This window comes from Balaenoptera physalus (genome assembly GCF_965194825.1).
Source record: "Balaenoptera physalus genome assembly, chromosome: 3".
Classification (NCBI taxonomy): Eukaryota; Metazoa; Chordata; class Mammalia; order Artiodactyla; family Balaenopteridae; genus Balaenoptera; species Balaenoptera physalus.
Genome location: NC_138890.1, coordinates 47,582,985 through 47,599,342, shown reverse-complemented (window position 1 = coordinate 47,599,342; position 16,358 = coordinate 47,582,985). Strand labels below are relative to the sequence as shown.

At 45.4% G+C, this 16,358-nt stretch overlaps 1 protein-coding gene across 3 annotated transcripts in view; it reads left to right on the top strand.

The window, feature by feature from the left end:
• Positions 1-14,862, top strand: part of GRIA1 (glutamate ionotropic receptor AMPA type subunit 1) — a 305,861-nt gene extending 290,999 nt beyond the window's left edge. For 2 of the 3 annotated variants that reach the window (XM_082455650.1, XM_082455649.1), the window contains exons 15-16: positions 4,248-4,382; positions 11,973-14,862. In XM_082455650.1, the coding sequence (XP_082311776.1) occupies positions 4,248-4,382; positions 11,973-12,173 (336 nt within the window). In that variant the 3' untranslated portion in view covers positions 12,174-14,862. Of the gene's footprint in view, positions 1-4,247; positions 4,383-11,972 lie in introns of those variants that run through there. The other variant, XM_082455651.1, reaches the window with a different exon arrangement.
• The last annotated feature ends 1,496 nt before the right edge of the window (positions 14,863-16,358 follow it).

Sequence of the window (16,358 nt, the reverse complement as noted above, 5' to 3'; positions counted from 1 at the left end):
TAACTCTCTGTCCAGTGCTTGAATCCCTTAGATGAACTCGTCAGCTACTTCCTGAATGCATCCATGTTTGAGGAACTCACAACTCTCCACAGCAGGGCATTCCACCTTTGGATGGCTCTACTGATTTGAAAGGTCTTCCTTTAATTCAATCAAATCCACCTTCCCATAACTCCTCCACTTTGGTCCTCGCTTGTGAGTGAGCTTGGCCAACCACTGAGTCTCCACTCCCAGGAAATAACCAACCACTCAGGAAAATGGCACCTAGGCCAAAACTATAAGGTTTGGAAAAGCACAAGAGAAAGCCTACTGGAGCAGAAAGGCTAATAGGTAGAAGAAGGGTTGGACTATTCTCATGGCCCTGAAAGGCAAAGTCAGGTTACAGATTCAGCATGGGATGGATTGCAGGAGCCCCTAAAACTTCAGCTGTACACACATCAGAAAATCTGTGGAAGGCAGAGGAGAACAGAAGCTGCAGCCTTTACTTCTTGGGGGTTCAAACTCTCACACCAGGAAGAAAAGAAGGAACGGAAGCATTTGGAGAAACCTGAAGCTTGCTCCAGATTTAGTAGACCTCACGTGATGGGCAGCACCAGTCTCTGTAGGAGGGACTGGTCTTATGGCCAAAGACCTTGGCTTCTCCTTAGAACTTTCTACTTATGCCATTAAAAAGCATCTCTCTGCCTCAGACCTGGCTCAACCCTGCCCATGAAGATTTAAGCCATCTCTGCATTCTTGGAAGGGATGTTGGCTCAGAAACTCAGAGGGAGTCTGGGACAGTCCCCCATTATGTGGGAAGAGCAAGGAAAAATATGAAAAAGAAAAAATCTCTCTTGCACATGGGGAAGGTGACAAAACAAGACAATAGGTTAAGGGGAACAGATGAAGGGAGGGGCCTCGTCACCATAACAACAAGCCCAACAATTCTGAAAGATGCGAATTTTTTTTTACTTTTCACCTGTCATTCTTCTCAGTACTGTCACTCTCCCCACTCCTGGCAGAAGATAAGTTGTGAGTTTTTCACACCCACCAACAAGCTGCCTGGCTGTGGGGAGTGCAGCTGCTAAGGGAGGGGAAGAGAATGGGGTCTCCCAGAGGGTGCGCAGGAGACTAGGATTCTGTCTTTCGCCTCCCTGGTCAAAGCTGGGAAGCATGTAGCTTCCTCATGAAACATGAACATGGCTGTTTGTACACAAATGTGTGAGAAAGTCCCCTCTTACATGGATACAGAGGAATCAGAGCTCTGGTCCTTAAATAAAAGGAATTTTTGTTCTTGCCCCAGAATACCCATCGTATTCCAACAGAGGTAGTCCAAGAGAGCCATTACGGCAGCTCAATGGAAGGCTATGGCCTTGGGCCTCTGGGAGGGTGTGAGGGAGACACAAGAGGGAGGGGATATGGGGATATATGTATACATATAGCTGCTTCACTTTGTTATACAGCAGAAGCTAACACAACATTGTAAAGCAATTATACTCCAATGAAGATGTTTAAAAAAAAAAAGCCAACGGCGCACATAAGGGAAATTAGAAACCTTGCCTAAATGTAAACTCCTCAACTACGTGGGCTAAGAAGACACCAAGATCAGCCCTTCATTCTACATCCTATCAAATTATGCCAAATTTAGACAGTAGGGCTTCACCTAAGTTTGCTTTCTGACACTGGTGGTGATAGGGCCCAGGTGCTCCCTTGATTCTAGAGGTCTTCCCAGGATTGTGTGAACATAGAGAAGAATCAGTAGCACTGTGTCCTGCAAGAGGTGGCAGTGCCCATACCATCTGGCTGCCCTCTTTGTGTGGCATATGTCCCCTCACCAACATACACTGCCATCCCCATGGACCAGAGAGACCTCCTTCAGAAGTGAGGGATGCTCTCCACCTCCAGACATAATCAGATTCTCAGTCATTGGACCTTCCTCCTTCTGCAGATACATAGAATATGCCTCCTACTCCCACTTCCCTATGAAGATCTGACCATACTTCCTTCCAAGATATATCAGAAATGGACATTCCACCTTTTACATTCAGGGAGGCAGATGGCCTCTTAAGGTTTTTTGAAGACAGTAACAAAAAAAAGAGATGCCCACCACTCCCTTATCCTTGAAGACAATCCACAACCAAAGTGAACTTGAAAAGACCATGAAGAAGGAAACAGAAACCACTTTGGTGACCAGGAGGCAAGATGCACTTCAGCTACTGAAAGGCTGATCAGCTGGTGAAGTCAGTGGGACTCAATCCTTTCCTCCCGGCCTTCTTGTCTACCACCTTCCCCCAGGCCTGCTCCCCATCCATTCTCTCTGAGCTTCACTGTCAACCACTCTTTTCTAAGGTGTGAGCTGATAAGATATTAACATGCCTCCCCACCACACAGAAGAGTTTTATAGGAACTTCTATAAACCATAAGTCCTCCAAGAACTCTAAAGACTTACTTTCCAGCAGAATTACACAACTCCCAAACAACAAACAGGGAGATATTTTGAGCATTCTGAAAAATCAGGCCAAGTGGGAATTTATTTGTTCAGCCAACTCTTGAACCAAGCACCAAACTCATTTTTGCACATTTCCTTTATCAGGCCGTGATACCAGAGGAGGAGAAATTCTACCCCTTTGACTAATCATTTCCACTGCTTCCAAAGCCAGACTATGCCTTGCCAAGTGTAACCCATATTCAAGAACCATCTGCTTTAGCAATACAGGAAGCCACCAGAGGGGTATGCTTTAGATAATCCTACAGCTCTGCTGGCCCAGGCTGCTTCTGGGGAGGGAAGGGATGCTGCTATTTGCCAGCTGCAGTCCCCAAGCTCAGCCCTGCTGAATCCTGTACAATGCACCGAGTAGAACTAAGGCAGAGGCCACTGACTTGGTCAATTACTGACCCCTTTCCCCACGCCCAGATTCCAATAGGCAGATGTCAGAGGAGTCCCTAGGACATGACGTTTCACCTTTTGCGTGGCTCGCCTACAACCCCACCTGAAAAAGAACACATGGAGACATGTAAAAGCTTTATCCCACCCAGTGCCACCAACCAACCTACCAACCATGCCGTGTGCCTGTGCCAGCTGAGGCATGCATTTCATTTTAATTTGATGAGCAATTTGTACCTGAGCAAACAATATAAACAAAGGTGTTCGAGCCACTGTGACATCTGGGGATGAGTATGCTTCTAAGATTTAAAGATGTTCCCTTGCCTGTGTCAAGAGTTTGACTGATCCCCCTCTCCCCAAGCCATTACCTTCCCCCATGACCAGCAGTTCTGTTTGGTTGTTCTCACCACCTGGGGAGATGCTGTCCCCCAGTCCCCCACTTTTGAACCCCACTAGAGGTGACAGAACTCAGGGATGGTCTCACTGACCGATGACCTTTCTCAGGCTCCACGAAATGAGCTCTGTCCACCTCCTACTGAACATGGACAACTTGTCCCCATGACCCTAGGAATTAAGTACCCTGTTCCACGATCCTGTTCATCCAGAACCAGTGCAAGATCTTTTAGCCCAGGCAACAGAGCTTTCTAAATTCAGCTACCTGAGTCTGCCTACGGTGTTTTACAGCAAGCACCTCCACGAGAAAAATGACTCCAATTAAGCATAATTATTAGGATTTAATAGAGCCATTTTTCTATCTCAGTGCCTTTTTTCTATTACAAGCCCCCGGTTTTCTTTTTCCCTCAATTGGGACTCAGCACAGTAAGTTAAAGGTATACATTTGTTGATCTTTATTATACATCCAATAACTGTCTTATTAAATTGAATTCAAATGCACATCTAGGAGAAAGTTCATTTTAAGTACCAACTCGCAGAAAAACACTCACAGGCATAAACAATAAGCAAGGCCAATGCGTTGCTGAGCAGCCATGGGGTTGGGGGGCAGGAACTGAGCTGAAAAGGAAGGGACACAGTTTCCTGAAAGAATGGAGTAAGCTCAAGCATGCAGATCTTGGCAGAAGCTGCTCCCTGACTTCTTGTGTCATCTCCCACCCTCAAACGTGCATTGGGGAGGAGGGGAAATCTAACTATACATTAAATGTAATCAGGGATGCTCGAAAAATTGTTATACACACATATGCTCGCACATGCATACATTTTTCCCTGGGAAATGTTTAACACACTGTCAATAAATACAAAGCCTTTCCAACTATTGTGAATGTTAAAGAGGGTGATGGGGTTGAGTGTATGTGTGTTAAAATGCTGTTTCTTGGATGGTCTCTAGCCCCTTGGCTCACTTGACTCTCCCCCCACCCCCTCCTCTTCCTAGGACAAGACAAGCGCTCTGAGCCTCAGCAATGTGGCCGGCGTGTTCTACATCCTGATCGGAGGACTTGGACTAGCCATGCTGGTTGCCTTAATCGAGTTCTGCTACAAATCGCGTAGCGAATCCAAGCGGATGAAGGTGGCATCGTCTTCCCAGGCCCTTTTCCTAACCTGTTCTGTGATACAGCTGAGTTTTCTGGGAGTCCTTTTACTAGAAAGGGTGGGGAGTGGCAGGAGGTTGAGGTCAACCCGAGGCATGGGATGACAGGAAGCTGTTTTGAGGAAGGTGACAGGGAAAGACACAGCGGTGAGAGAAGAAAGAAGATGGCGCGTGTCAGAGTAAAACATAAGGCCTGAGAAAACAAATGCATCAGCCAGAGATGCGGGGCTGAGATGAAAAGTTAGGGGTTAAGTGGGCATTCAAGGTAGTGTGAGGCAAGAGTGATTGCTACAAAGGTAGATTCTCCCTGAGGTCACGTTAACTGAAGTGTAGTTCCCAAGATGGGGTGGGGGTGGGGGCGGGTTGGTATCCTCCCTCTACAAGGTGGATGATCTCGCCATGCTCGGTAAGGGAGGTCTTTTCTTAGCCACCATATGGTAAGATGGACTTTGGCAAAGAGGATCATGCCCCCAGAATGGTAAGCACATTAATTAGATGACCCAAAACTACAGCAAATATAGCTGAAGACAACTAACTGGAAAAGAGAAGAATTATGGAAGATATGAGAGCTGTCTGTAAAAACATGAAGATTTTTCAGGGGGGAAAGAAAACATATTAGTTCTGTGGGGTCCCAAAGTATACAACAAGAACTAAGGACTAAAAGCTATGGAGAAGAGATATGAACACAGTAAGTGAGATCTACTTTTCTTTCAGAGCTACCTACCCCAAAATGGGATGGATTATCCCAATAAGCAGCAAGCAGCTCATCACTGGAGGTATACACATAGAGGCTGAATAATTCCTGACAAGGCTATAGATTCAAGTATCCAAAGGGAGTTTGGATTCAATGACCTTGAAGGCCCCTCACATGTCATCATCTAGTTTCAGTAAGAAAATATTTTTGGAAGGAAGTGTTCTTCATGTGAGCAACACCATGAGCAAGACATCATGAGGAGGAAGAGAGCACTAAAACACAGTCTGTAACCTTCAGCATTTTTAACAAAGAGTGACACAGAAAAACTACTCAGGGAGCCAAACTGTGACATAGAGAGGAAGGCCTATAGGGATATACAGGAGGGAGGAAATAGAGGAGGCTTCCAGGAAGAACCAGAAATTAAGAGGAAGGACAAGTGGGATTCAAACCAACAGAAGTGGAAAGAAGCACAGTCATTCTGAGCAATGAACCCTAGGCTGTTACCTTGACTTGACTAGACTAAGAGGACTCATCGGTAGGATTTGCTCTCCTAGAATCTCATGCTTTCCACCCGTGCGCCTTTATGCAGGTCAATCCCTCTCCCTGTCTTCTGTCCCATAGGACCCATTTAAAAGGCAACTTCCCAAGATATAATAACAAGGAATAATTAAGGGATGGTAATGTGATGGTATTCAGCCAGGGAACCTAGGAGCACCTCCATCCTACCCTTGACCAGGTCATTCAAATCCAGGTCCTCTCAGAAAGGACAAAGCACAGCAAAAGCATGGGCCTCAGATCCTAAACACAGTGTAGACCTCCAAGGAGCTTGGCTGGACACAACAAGGTCTCCTAGAACCTAAAAAGCTTTCTTTGCCTACTCCATCCAAAACATAAGCCTAAAGACTCTCTTATCTTACCCTCCAAAGTGAGGAAAGTTTACTCCAGAGGCAGCAAGGGGAACAGGAGAAGAACTGGGTGAGCACAACTTTTACAACCCTCCAAAACCTTCCCCATGGGCCGTGACCCAAACCAGTGTCACAGGATTTTCCCAGTACACATCGTAGGAGCTCCCTAGAACATACTGCAGTGTAGGGTCTAAAGCAAGGCTCTGGAGACTGAATGTCTGACCACAAATCTTGCCTGCTCCTCATGTTAACTGTGTCATCTTGAACAAGTTTCAATAGCTCTCTGCTCCTCCTTTTCTATAAAATGGAGCTAGTGGTAGTACAGAACTCATAAAACTATTGTGGATTATATGAAAAAAACTGATATAAAGGGCTCTGCAAAATGCTTGGGCCATAGTAAGCCCTCAATAAATAATAATAACTAGAATTTATAATAATAATATATTATTATTAGTGGCCAGCTACAGCCTCCTTAAGACTTCCCTTTTATAGCCCCTACTTATATGTCCCAGACTTTTTTAAGCTACAGAGATTGTCAGTTCCTTAAGGTAAGAAGGTGTGTCTGATTTCTCTTTGGACATCCCACATACATAGAGTAAGTATTAGTAAAAATTAATGTGGAATTGTATCTAGAGAAAATCTCTTGGAGGATGAAGTGAGACATTGGAAGGAGCTGCTGTTAGGTTAAGCAAACACAACCATCAAAACCGCCCAGCCTGGAAGCACACACAACACCATCTAAAGTGCTTTTGTTCCCATCTGTTTGTACTCACAAGATCTGATGAGACCAGGCATCCCCAAGCAGGAAAGCTGGACTTCCAGCCCTTACTATGGGATGACCATGTCCCACTAATCATAGTCAGTGCCAGGTGGTGGTACCAGGGTGACTAATGACTAAGATCCTCTTAAACCTGTACAATGTTGACCTTCACTGCTGAAGTCACAACATTCAGGTAAAGACAAGAATCTTCATAAGAGGCCACTGAATCATGTCATAACTTCTGGGAGACATTCTCACCCTTCCCTTTCCAAAGAAAATATCGAATTTCTCAGGAGCCAACCTCAGGATCTCTTGGAATCATTAATGCAAGGTCTTTCATCACAATCTTCTATAGTTAATTCCATTGGTTGGCATAACTTCTGTCCAACTCACCGAGGCTCCTAATAGAATTATTAATCTTCCACCTGCAGAAAAGATGCCTCTACGGTCCTTCTTAGTTAACCCAACCCTTAATTTTCAAAGCTCCATCAACTTCTCTCTTATCCAAAGGAGATAAGTGAACACATTCTGCTTGCCTCTCAGACTTTCCAGGTGTGCAGTTCTCTTTATCATTCTGTACTTTGCCTTCTCCAAAGGCAGATTAACTCTTTCCAGAAGTGCAGCCTCCAGCCTCACACAGTGGACCACAATGACAGTGTCCGGGGCCTTTGGCAAGAATCTTCCCTCTTGTTTCTTTCCTTAGTCACAGTATGTGGCCAACTCTTAAGACCTTGGAGCCCCTAAACCTAGTTCATGATCAGCCTCCTACTTCTCAAGAGTGCATTAGGAGCCCTTCCCCACTCTGCATGAAAAAGCGAAGAAAGAGGAAGAGGGGGTGGAAAAGAGAAAGAAGGGAAGGAGAGAGAAGGAAGGAAGGAATAAAGGAAAGATATCTTTTCAGTAACTTCCATGTTCAAAGCACTTTATATACATTTTCATTAACCCTGTTCTTGCAATTCAACAGATGGAGAAATAGGGGTTCAGAGAAGCTAAGTAGTTTTTCCAACAAGGTCACATAAGCTCGGAGCTGGAGGAACAGGGATTAGACTTCCAGCATGGCCCCTGCAAAGCCTGGGTTCTTGGTACCAGCCAAGCTACTTCTCATAAATTTCTCTCTCCTCCCCAACCACATGGCAACAGATAATTTTTATCACCTACTACCTCCCGTCAAAACCCAGCCCTCAGTGCAGAGATAAATAAGATGCAGCCCTTATCCTTAGGTTTGCCTGATCTAGCTCTTGAGGCCATCCGTGGGATGTGATCTTTTGCTTGTGCATTATTGAGACCCTTTCCCCTTCGATGTCACATGAGCAGGACACAGAACAAGTGTCACAGGGATGGTGGGAAGGCACCCTGCAGGCAGTCCTTCCACAGAGACATATGGAGAACCACTGCCTGCTAGGCATTGCTCAGCACTGGGGACACAGTCAGGAACAAACCAGGCACAACTTCTGATTTCAGGAAGCTGAGAATTTAATTGGAAGACAGAAACACGCAAATACGTATATGTTCAATGAGTGTTTGAAGAAAAAGGTCCATGCTCTCAAGTCCTGATCGGGGAATGGGGTCTGGGGCAGGACAGAGAGGCTTCCCTGAGAAACTGATGTTTAACAGACTTGAAACAGGGAAAGAATTAACCAGGGGAAGACAATTGCTACCAAAGGATGCACAAGTATCACAGACCCAAAGACCAGAACTCTTGCCCAGAAATGAGTGGAAAGCCAGGGAGACTGGGCACAGGAAGACTGAGGGAAAAGGAGAGCATGGGAGAGTTGGGGACTCAGAGAGGGACTTCAGGCGACCACAACATTTCAGTATAATTGAAACTGCCATAGAGTAGCAAAAATATAAAACCCAAGACATACTCCAAATTGAATGAAGTCTCAGACGCCCTGTCCCTCCCCTCTGCCCAGGAAAACAGACAGGAACCTGAGCCCTTAGTTGATATTAAGGACAACCAGGGTGTTTATTATTCACCACCTTGCTCCCCCAAAGAAATAATCCCAAGCTGCTCCCACCCCCAGGAGAGCCGCTGACTTTTCATAATTGTAGTGGCTGTGCTGACAAGGGTTGTGTAGAAACCACACATTGAGGCTTTGCACATTTCCCTGCAATTAACGCGCAGCTGAGTGACGTGGTCAGGCGGAGGAGGGGGGCATCCTCCACAGCAGGGGGCATCCTCCACAGCAGGTGGTCCCTCTGGCTCTCAGCATGCATGCTAGGATGAGGTCATCACCCAGGGCTGAGCTGTTATTAGGCTGTTCTATGACAGGCAGAGGCTGGGCAGACTTTTCTTAGAAAAGCAAGTAGCTGAGAAGTTAGGATGTAATCACCGTTGGAGAAATGAGTCTCTGAAGCACCAACTTGGGTGATTTTGAGGTTGGACTTTTCACTCACCCTTTTCTCCCTGAGTATCAGTTTCAAAAACAACTTATAAGGATGAACTTAAAGAATGGCTGGTATGTCAAGGATGGACAGGAGAGAACCTCAGGTCCTAGAGGCAAGGGGAGAAATGACATCAGCTTACGACTGGTTAGCTACAGGGGGGAGGAGGACCCACAGTCAGGAGGTCATCCACTTTGACCCTAGGTCACAGATAACTAACTTGAAGCAAGTCAGTAACAAGTCCTCAGTTTCTCTATAAAGTGAAATCAACTCCATCAGTGTGTTTCCACCTTGCTTGCGTGTTAAAATCACCTGGGGAGTTTTTAAAACTCCAGATGTCCAGGCCACACACCATACCTATTAAGTCAGCATCCCTGGGGTAGGTCTCAGGCATCAGTGTTTTTTTTCCCCAGAACTCCCCAGATGATACCAACATGTGGCCAAGTTTGAGAACTAGTGAAATAGTCATTTTTAGCAGTGCTTCCCACTCCAAAGTTTTGACTCTATTCCTCCCTTCTCCTGAGATTAGCAAGAAAGCCAGTAAGCAGGTAACCCCCACCATCAATGGCAGTATGGAGTCATCTACCTCTGAGAACCCTTCACCTTCCTTAAAAACCAATTCTGAATGACGTGAACTTGGAGGGTTTTAGCTACATGCCTGGCTAAATTATCTCAGATTTTGATAGGCACCAATAGATTATGATACCAGCCTTCTCCTTTAAGGTGAATTTGTCAAGTACCACCAACTTCCACGGAATATTACAGAAATACGTGCGAGCTTTTGAGAAACAAAGCCCAGGGTGATCTGTGTGAACTTTAAACTTTTTTTTAAATTAAAGGGGTGTGGCAAAGAAAAATCAGAAGATAGACATTCCAAGCTAATCCATAGAAGGTTCCACACTGCCCACACACAAAAATAAAAAGTTATTTTCTTTTCAACATTTTAAAAGTGAGAATAAGTAACCATGCATTCCTCATGTTTTCTTTTCACATTTCCCCCATAGAGCATCACAGTGGTGTTTATGTGACCTTGACTTAGAAGAATGCTATCCAGGTCACACTTCCTCTTCCGTGAAGGACAACCAGGCAGAATGTAAATAAATCACATCCAGGAGTCTGAAGAGGAGACAGAACCCATGTGGGTGGAGCATCATATGGGGCAGATCTGTCTGAATCATGGATTTTTTTAAAAGAAAGAATATTTTAAAACACTGTCAGAACTGCCAGTAATAAGAGGATTCTCCCAGCATAGTACAGCAGAAAGAGTAACAATTGGGTCAAAACTGCCCTGTTTACATCCATGAGGCCACAGTAGGTTGACTGATTTCTCTGATCACTAGAATCATGCCAATGTGCAAAAGAGGAAGCCATCAACTTTTTGAGAATGGCCCTATGTGTTTGGCTTTTCTTAGACAAATTCAAGGATATCTACTGGGCCTCTAACAACATGCTAGACACGCTGGCAGGTAGCTAAGGATTGAGAGGACACAGCCCTTGTCCTTCTCCAGACAGTTCTCTTAAAGAAGACGGAAGTTACATACCCGAAGCAGAATCATTGCAAGCGAATCTCTAATGCATGAGTACTGGCAGGGGTGGGGGGCAGGACTTGCTGGGGCAGTCTAAGACAACTTCAAGGAGGTAGGAACAAACTGAGTCTTGAAGGATGGGTAGGTTGATCTTAGAGAAAGAAACCTCTCAACTCATATACCCCTCAACTCATTCTCCTTTGTGTTGATTCCCACCAAGAAACTAAGCCCTACCTCAACATTTCTATAGGTATCTTTCACCGGGAAGTTGGAAGTGATAGGAAGAGGGTTTAAATTTCATGTCATGAAGTTTCTTTCTCCAGAGGATCCTGGAACAGAACACTTCCTCTTGTCTAATAGGATATGGTTCTAATTACAGATTGTGGTCTTGAGCATTCTCTCTAACTCATCTGATCCTGGGGTGATCATTGGAGCTCTTTTCACATCTAGAATTCCAACATTCTAGAAGTCACAAGCTTTCACAAATCAGTAGCACTGATCTGATGTGTCGGTTTAGAAGTACAGGTTACATGTGCTGATGGGAAGCAGATGACGTGCAGATATTGATCTTTGGAATTCATTCTCATTTTCTTTAGCACATGCTTCTTTCCAATTACATTATGCTGACTGTATTATTCAAACAAGTCCGACATTCCCTTAACACATACTGCTAGAGGTAGGATAGCATTTTTCCAGAAGTAAATCAGAGGTAGTTTTAAATTTTCAGCTAACAACGATACACCCTCAATTTTTTGTTAACATTTCAACTCATTTTTCATGCAGTATAGTACCATTCTTGCTAATAAAATCAGTAGGTGCACAGATAATTACATTTTGACAAACATGGAGATTTAAAAGGTCTAGAGAGATAAGGAAACATGCACAAGGTCACACAACTAGCTGATGTCAGAACCAGGGCTAAAACCCAAGTTTCCTAAATCCCATTTCTAGAGTCTTCTACTGGGTCGTATTGCTATGTTTATTATCATCGATACTACCATGGATCTGTTGTACCTTTAGAAATCACAGAATATAAGAACAGGAAAGGATCTTAGAGATCACCCAATCCAGCACACCTTACTAAACCAAGAGCACGTGAGGGCCAGAGAGGGGATCAGACTTGTCCAGAGCCACATAACAGTTTTGTGGGCTCATGGGAAGTCAAGACTAGCATTACACATTAGGAAAAAAGTTGGATGGGGAAGAGAGTGGGGCAACATTTTAAGTCCAGTGTTGACTCATTCTCCTTGCCAATCACTGCCAAGGACCTGGGGAAGAACCCCCGGTCCTCCTGAAAAGGGTTTCTGTTTGATCCCACAGCAATCCATCAACGAAGCCATACGGACATCGACACTCCCCCGAAACAGCGGGGCAGGAGCCAGCGGTGGCGGTAGTGGAGAGAACGGCCGGGTGGTCAGCCATGACTTCCCCAAGTCCATGCAATCGATCCCCTGCATGAGCCACAGTTCAGGGATGCCCTTGGGAGCCACCGGATTGTAACTGGAGCAGACGGAGACCCCTTGGGGAGTGTGCCCAGGCTCCCCCAGTTCCATCCCAAACCCTTCAGTGCCAAAAACAACAAAATGAAACGCCACCGCCACCAACCACCATGACCACGAGGAGGATGATTCAACAGATTTTCCTGAAGAATTGAGAAACCATTCTGTGGCCCCTTTTCCTTTTCTGATGTTCTTTCACCCCTTTCCGTTTGCTAAGTGAGGATGACACATAACACTGTACTGCAATAAGGGGAGAATAACCCTGTTACGTAGAGCCTGTGTCTCTGAACACGGAGTCACTGGCGCACTAATGAGGAAGCTGTCCTGTTTTCTTTGAATTCGGTTATTCACGCGTCTTAGTGTGTGCACTATATATTTTTTCTCATTAATATCCATGGTTTGCAGGTTCTGTTAGGCCCCTTCCTTTTCCTTCTTACTCCCAACTCCTGACCCATCCCACTTTAGTTTAGTTTTTAGTTTTCAGATTGGAGAGTCAAGATTCGTTCCACCTGACAAGCAAGCAAAAAGAAAAAAGCAATCTTCAAGCGAATTCATCATGGGAGCTCTCCAGATTCCCCTCCACACCTCGGCCCCAAGCCGTGGGTGGAGACCGAAGCTGTTGCAGGAGTGGGCTGCCTCCCACACACAGGGCACTGCCTAGGCACTGATTTAGCTGAGAACACGTGTGAAGCAGCTCAGACCCAGGGTGGCGGAGAAGGTAAAGGCAGGTGTGCAGTCAGAAGAGGACTCGTGAAGTTATTGCCAGAGGCTCAGCTAAAGCTTCTTTGAATGTGTAACAGCCATCTCATAGGCCTTAGGTGGAACAGTGTGCTTCTTCACAGAGTCAAGCTCAGCCATGAGGACTGTGTCCTCCTGCTACGCTCAAGCCCCAAAGGCACTCTGGTGGCTGAAGGGCAACTGGCCTCCTGAACCACATAGAGCCTTGAGAAGAGCTGGCATCCAGGGAGATAGCACCCCTGATTCTCACCTGTCATTTGCTTGACATCTGAGCAGGAACCCCATTGTAGAACAGACTCTCTCTTCAGAGCGCCTGATGTGGGGGGGAAATGTTATAAAAGCTAAATGCAAAAGAAAGCTGATGGAAGAACTTTGGAAGAGGAAGCTTCATCAAAGCCCACAAGCAATAGAACCTTCCACGGTGTGCCCTGTCCTACGACTGAGAGACCAAGTATGAAACTTAGGGTTTTGGTGACCTAGAAAACTTGAGTTTTTATGTCCGTATAAAAGTGTTGTTTTAGCAGGTAGCCAGATAACCTTCTGTCATCTTTAGAAAGTAAAATGCCCAAGGCTGAATGATTTGAAGGAGGATAGGGAGATGGAATGAGTTGATAATAACACTGGGGGACCTTAAGATTCCTGACCCCAACTTCTCACCCAAGGAGGCCAACCTTCCCCCTGGCTAAGACAGAATGAGGACGTTGTATTCCAGTGACCAGAATCAACAGGCCCATGTTTGTGACTACAACCTGAATGAAAACAAGATTGGAGAAGGGACAGGGTTTATGGAGAGAAATCCAGGCTGACTACAACTTTGGTTGGGGTCTTGGGGAGGTGGGTCCAGGCACATAGCTAGCTTGGAGATCCCAACTCTCATTCTTGGTGCAATCGGCTTCCAGCTCTCCAGCAGCCACTCTCCTAGGTGCATGATTCAGTGCGTGCCATGTGTCATCAGCTCTCATTGATAACCATAATCTGGCTTGTTCCCTCACTCCCTACTTCTATCCAGTCTCTCTGCTACGGGTCATCATTAGCGATTGACAAACTAAAGGTTTTGGCGCCTACCTACAAGTGGGGGCAGCATGACTGGCTTCATCTGTGGATTCTCTCTGTGGACACCCACCATCTCTATGTCTCTTCCATCCTCGTTTCATCAGCCATAGCAAAGAGCCATCAAACTCTTTGCCCTTTCAACTCAAGTGCTGTTGTTCAGTCTCCCGCGTGTCAATGTGGGCATGGAACGTGAAGCAGGACCCTCGAGATGGATTGTCACTTTTTGCCACTGCCAGCTGGTGTCCTCCCCATCCCTTGACCTCTCACCAGATCTTTCCCAACCCTTAACCTACCACTGCGGAATCTGATATGAGCCACCATTAGGGAGTCTGCATTTCGGAGGAGCTGGAAATAACCCTCTACCATCAACTTGCTTCAAAGACCTTTTGCCTTTGGCCTGGTAAGATGCCTCTTCAGCCAGTGAGCTCACCAGTAACATGATCTGATAGGAAGAGACCACCGATGCTAGAAATGAGGGTCTATGCTACGTGGGGGTCCACGACTCCAGCAGAAGATGTTTTTCATCGATGGAGGGGTGATGGGGGAAACAAAAGTAAGAAAAAAGTTAACTTGTATTATGTATTTTTACTACACTTTTCTTAAAAATAGAGCAATGGGAACACTCTGAAAGAGACTGACATTTTTCTCAACAGGAATCCATACTTAACAGTTCTGGCTTTCATTAAATTTTGCTCTTTGGTACCTGGGCCTTTTATTTAACATCTCTATTTGTTTTAACTCTCTTGGCAGATGTGTGAAAGGATTTTTGCTTGATCAAACACTAAATATTTTTCTTGGTTCCTGTTTTTCTTTCAAATAACCAGGTTTTTTTTTTTTCTTTTGGTATTTGCATAAAATGAAAATATCACCAAGAATTAAATCACTGTGGATCCATTATCTACTTTTCATATTTGTCCATTCCATTTTTGTGCCATTTCTGAAGCCAGAGCTCTAAACTGTTATTTTCTTATTGCTAAGCCTAAGTTCAGTGCAGCATTTTTCATGGTGACCAGTCCTCCTGACTCACAAACAGCTCTTCAAACAAGTCATTTCAGATGAACTAGATCATTGTGAGTTATTCATCCAAATAAGATAACAGCAACAAAAAGACAGAATGGTATTGGTTTTCAAGGGCCATGGTTCCAATTGCATAAGGAACAGGGTTCAACTTGCAGTGGTCACTGTACCCCTAGGGAACTGCGTGGCTCACAGGGGGTGTCTTCCAGACATCCCCAAGTTGGAGTCCAGGTATATTTGTGATGTGCAAGTCACAACCAAAACCAAATCTAGACCAGCCTTATAAATAGATAATCTTGGCCCTCAGACCACATGACCCCCCCTTCCTGCCTGAAACCTATTCTTTCACTCATTTGTTGACACTTAAATACCAGTGATGAAGAACGGCTTCAAGTGCTTTCTTTCCCAGGGGACTTTGCACATTAGCAGGGGTCAGAGGTCTCAAATAACAGTGGCATTTCAGGCAGCGACTGCCATGGTTTAAAAGGGTTGGGGGGAAGGGAAAGAAGCTAGCAGACTTGTGTGAAGCTCCGGTCACTGTTCAGACCCACCTGCAGTCACCTCCAGCATCTAGGGTGCTTCTGAATGAAGAAGCCCTTAGCACCAGCTGCCACATGGAGAAAACTGATCTCTGTCACCTTACCATCAAATAGTTGGGATAATGATCATAATGGCTACAAGAGCACAGGTTACCATGCATTGAGCACTTACTATGTTAAGCACACTTCATATCTTCTATATCATGACGGTGGCCTGCTAAGAAATGAGGAATCTCAGACTTAAAGGGATATCACAACCTCCTCACAGTCTTGTAAGTAACAGAGCCGAGATTCTGCCTGGAATCCAAAGGCTTTACGTTGCTCATCTCCTTGTTAACCAGGTTATGATACGTGGTGGACAGGAAAATCACAGGCAAACAGTTCTCTGCCTTCCTGTAATACCAGAGCAACTGAAAATGGAATGGTTCAAGCTACACCTGCCACACCTTTGGGAAAGCCAATCTATCCTCTCGGGGCATGAGCGATCACTAATCCAGACAGGATTAGCCCAAAGGGAGAAGAGGAGGAAGAGTCACTTTGGGCTCCTTTAAAACAGATCCAGGCTAAAGAGCAGCAAGCAGGTTGGAAAGGGGACTGAAAAGCAGATCCCCTGCAGAATAGTTGGTTCAGCCTGGAGAAGGATCCTCATGGCTGTCCCGGGAAGTGGAGCTAGCTTTCTGTGCGGACAAGACCAGGATCAGTTCTGGGACTAAACAAGGAGTCCCCAATGGTCAAAGTATCCCCATGGTAGGATTAGGCTGCCCCTGGAGTCGGAACAAACCCCGGTTGAGGAGATGCCACTGGTGTGAAAGTTGAAATATATAGCCTCTAATGTTCGT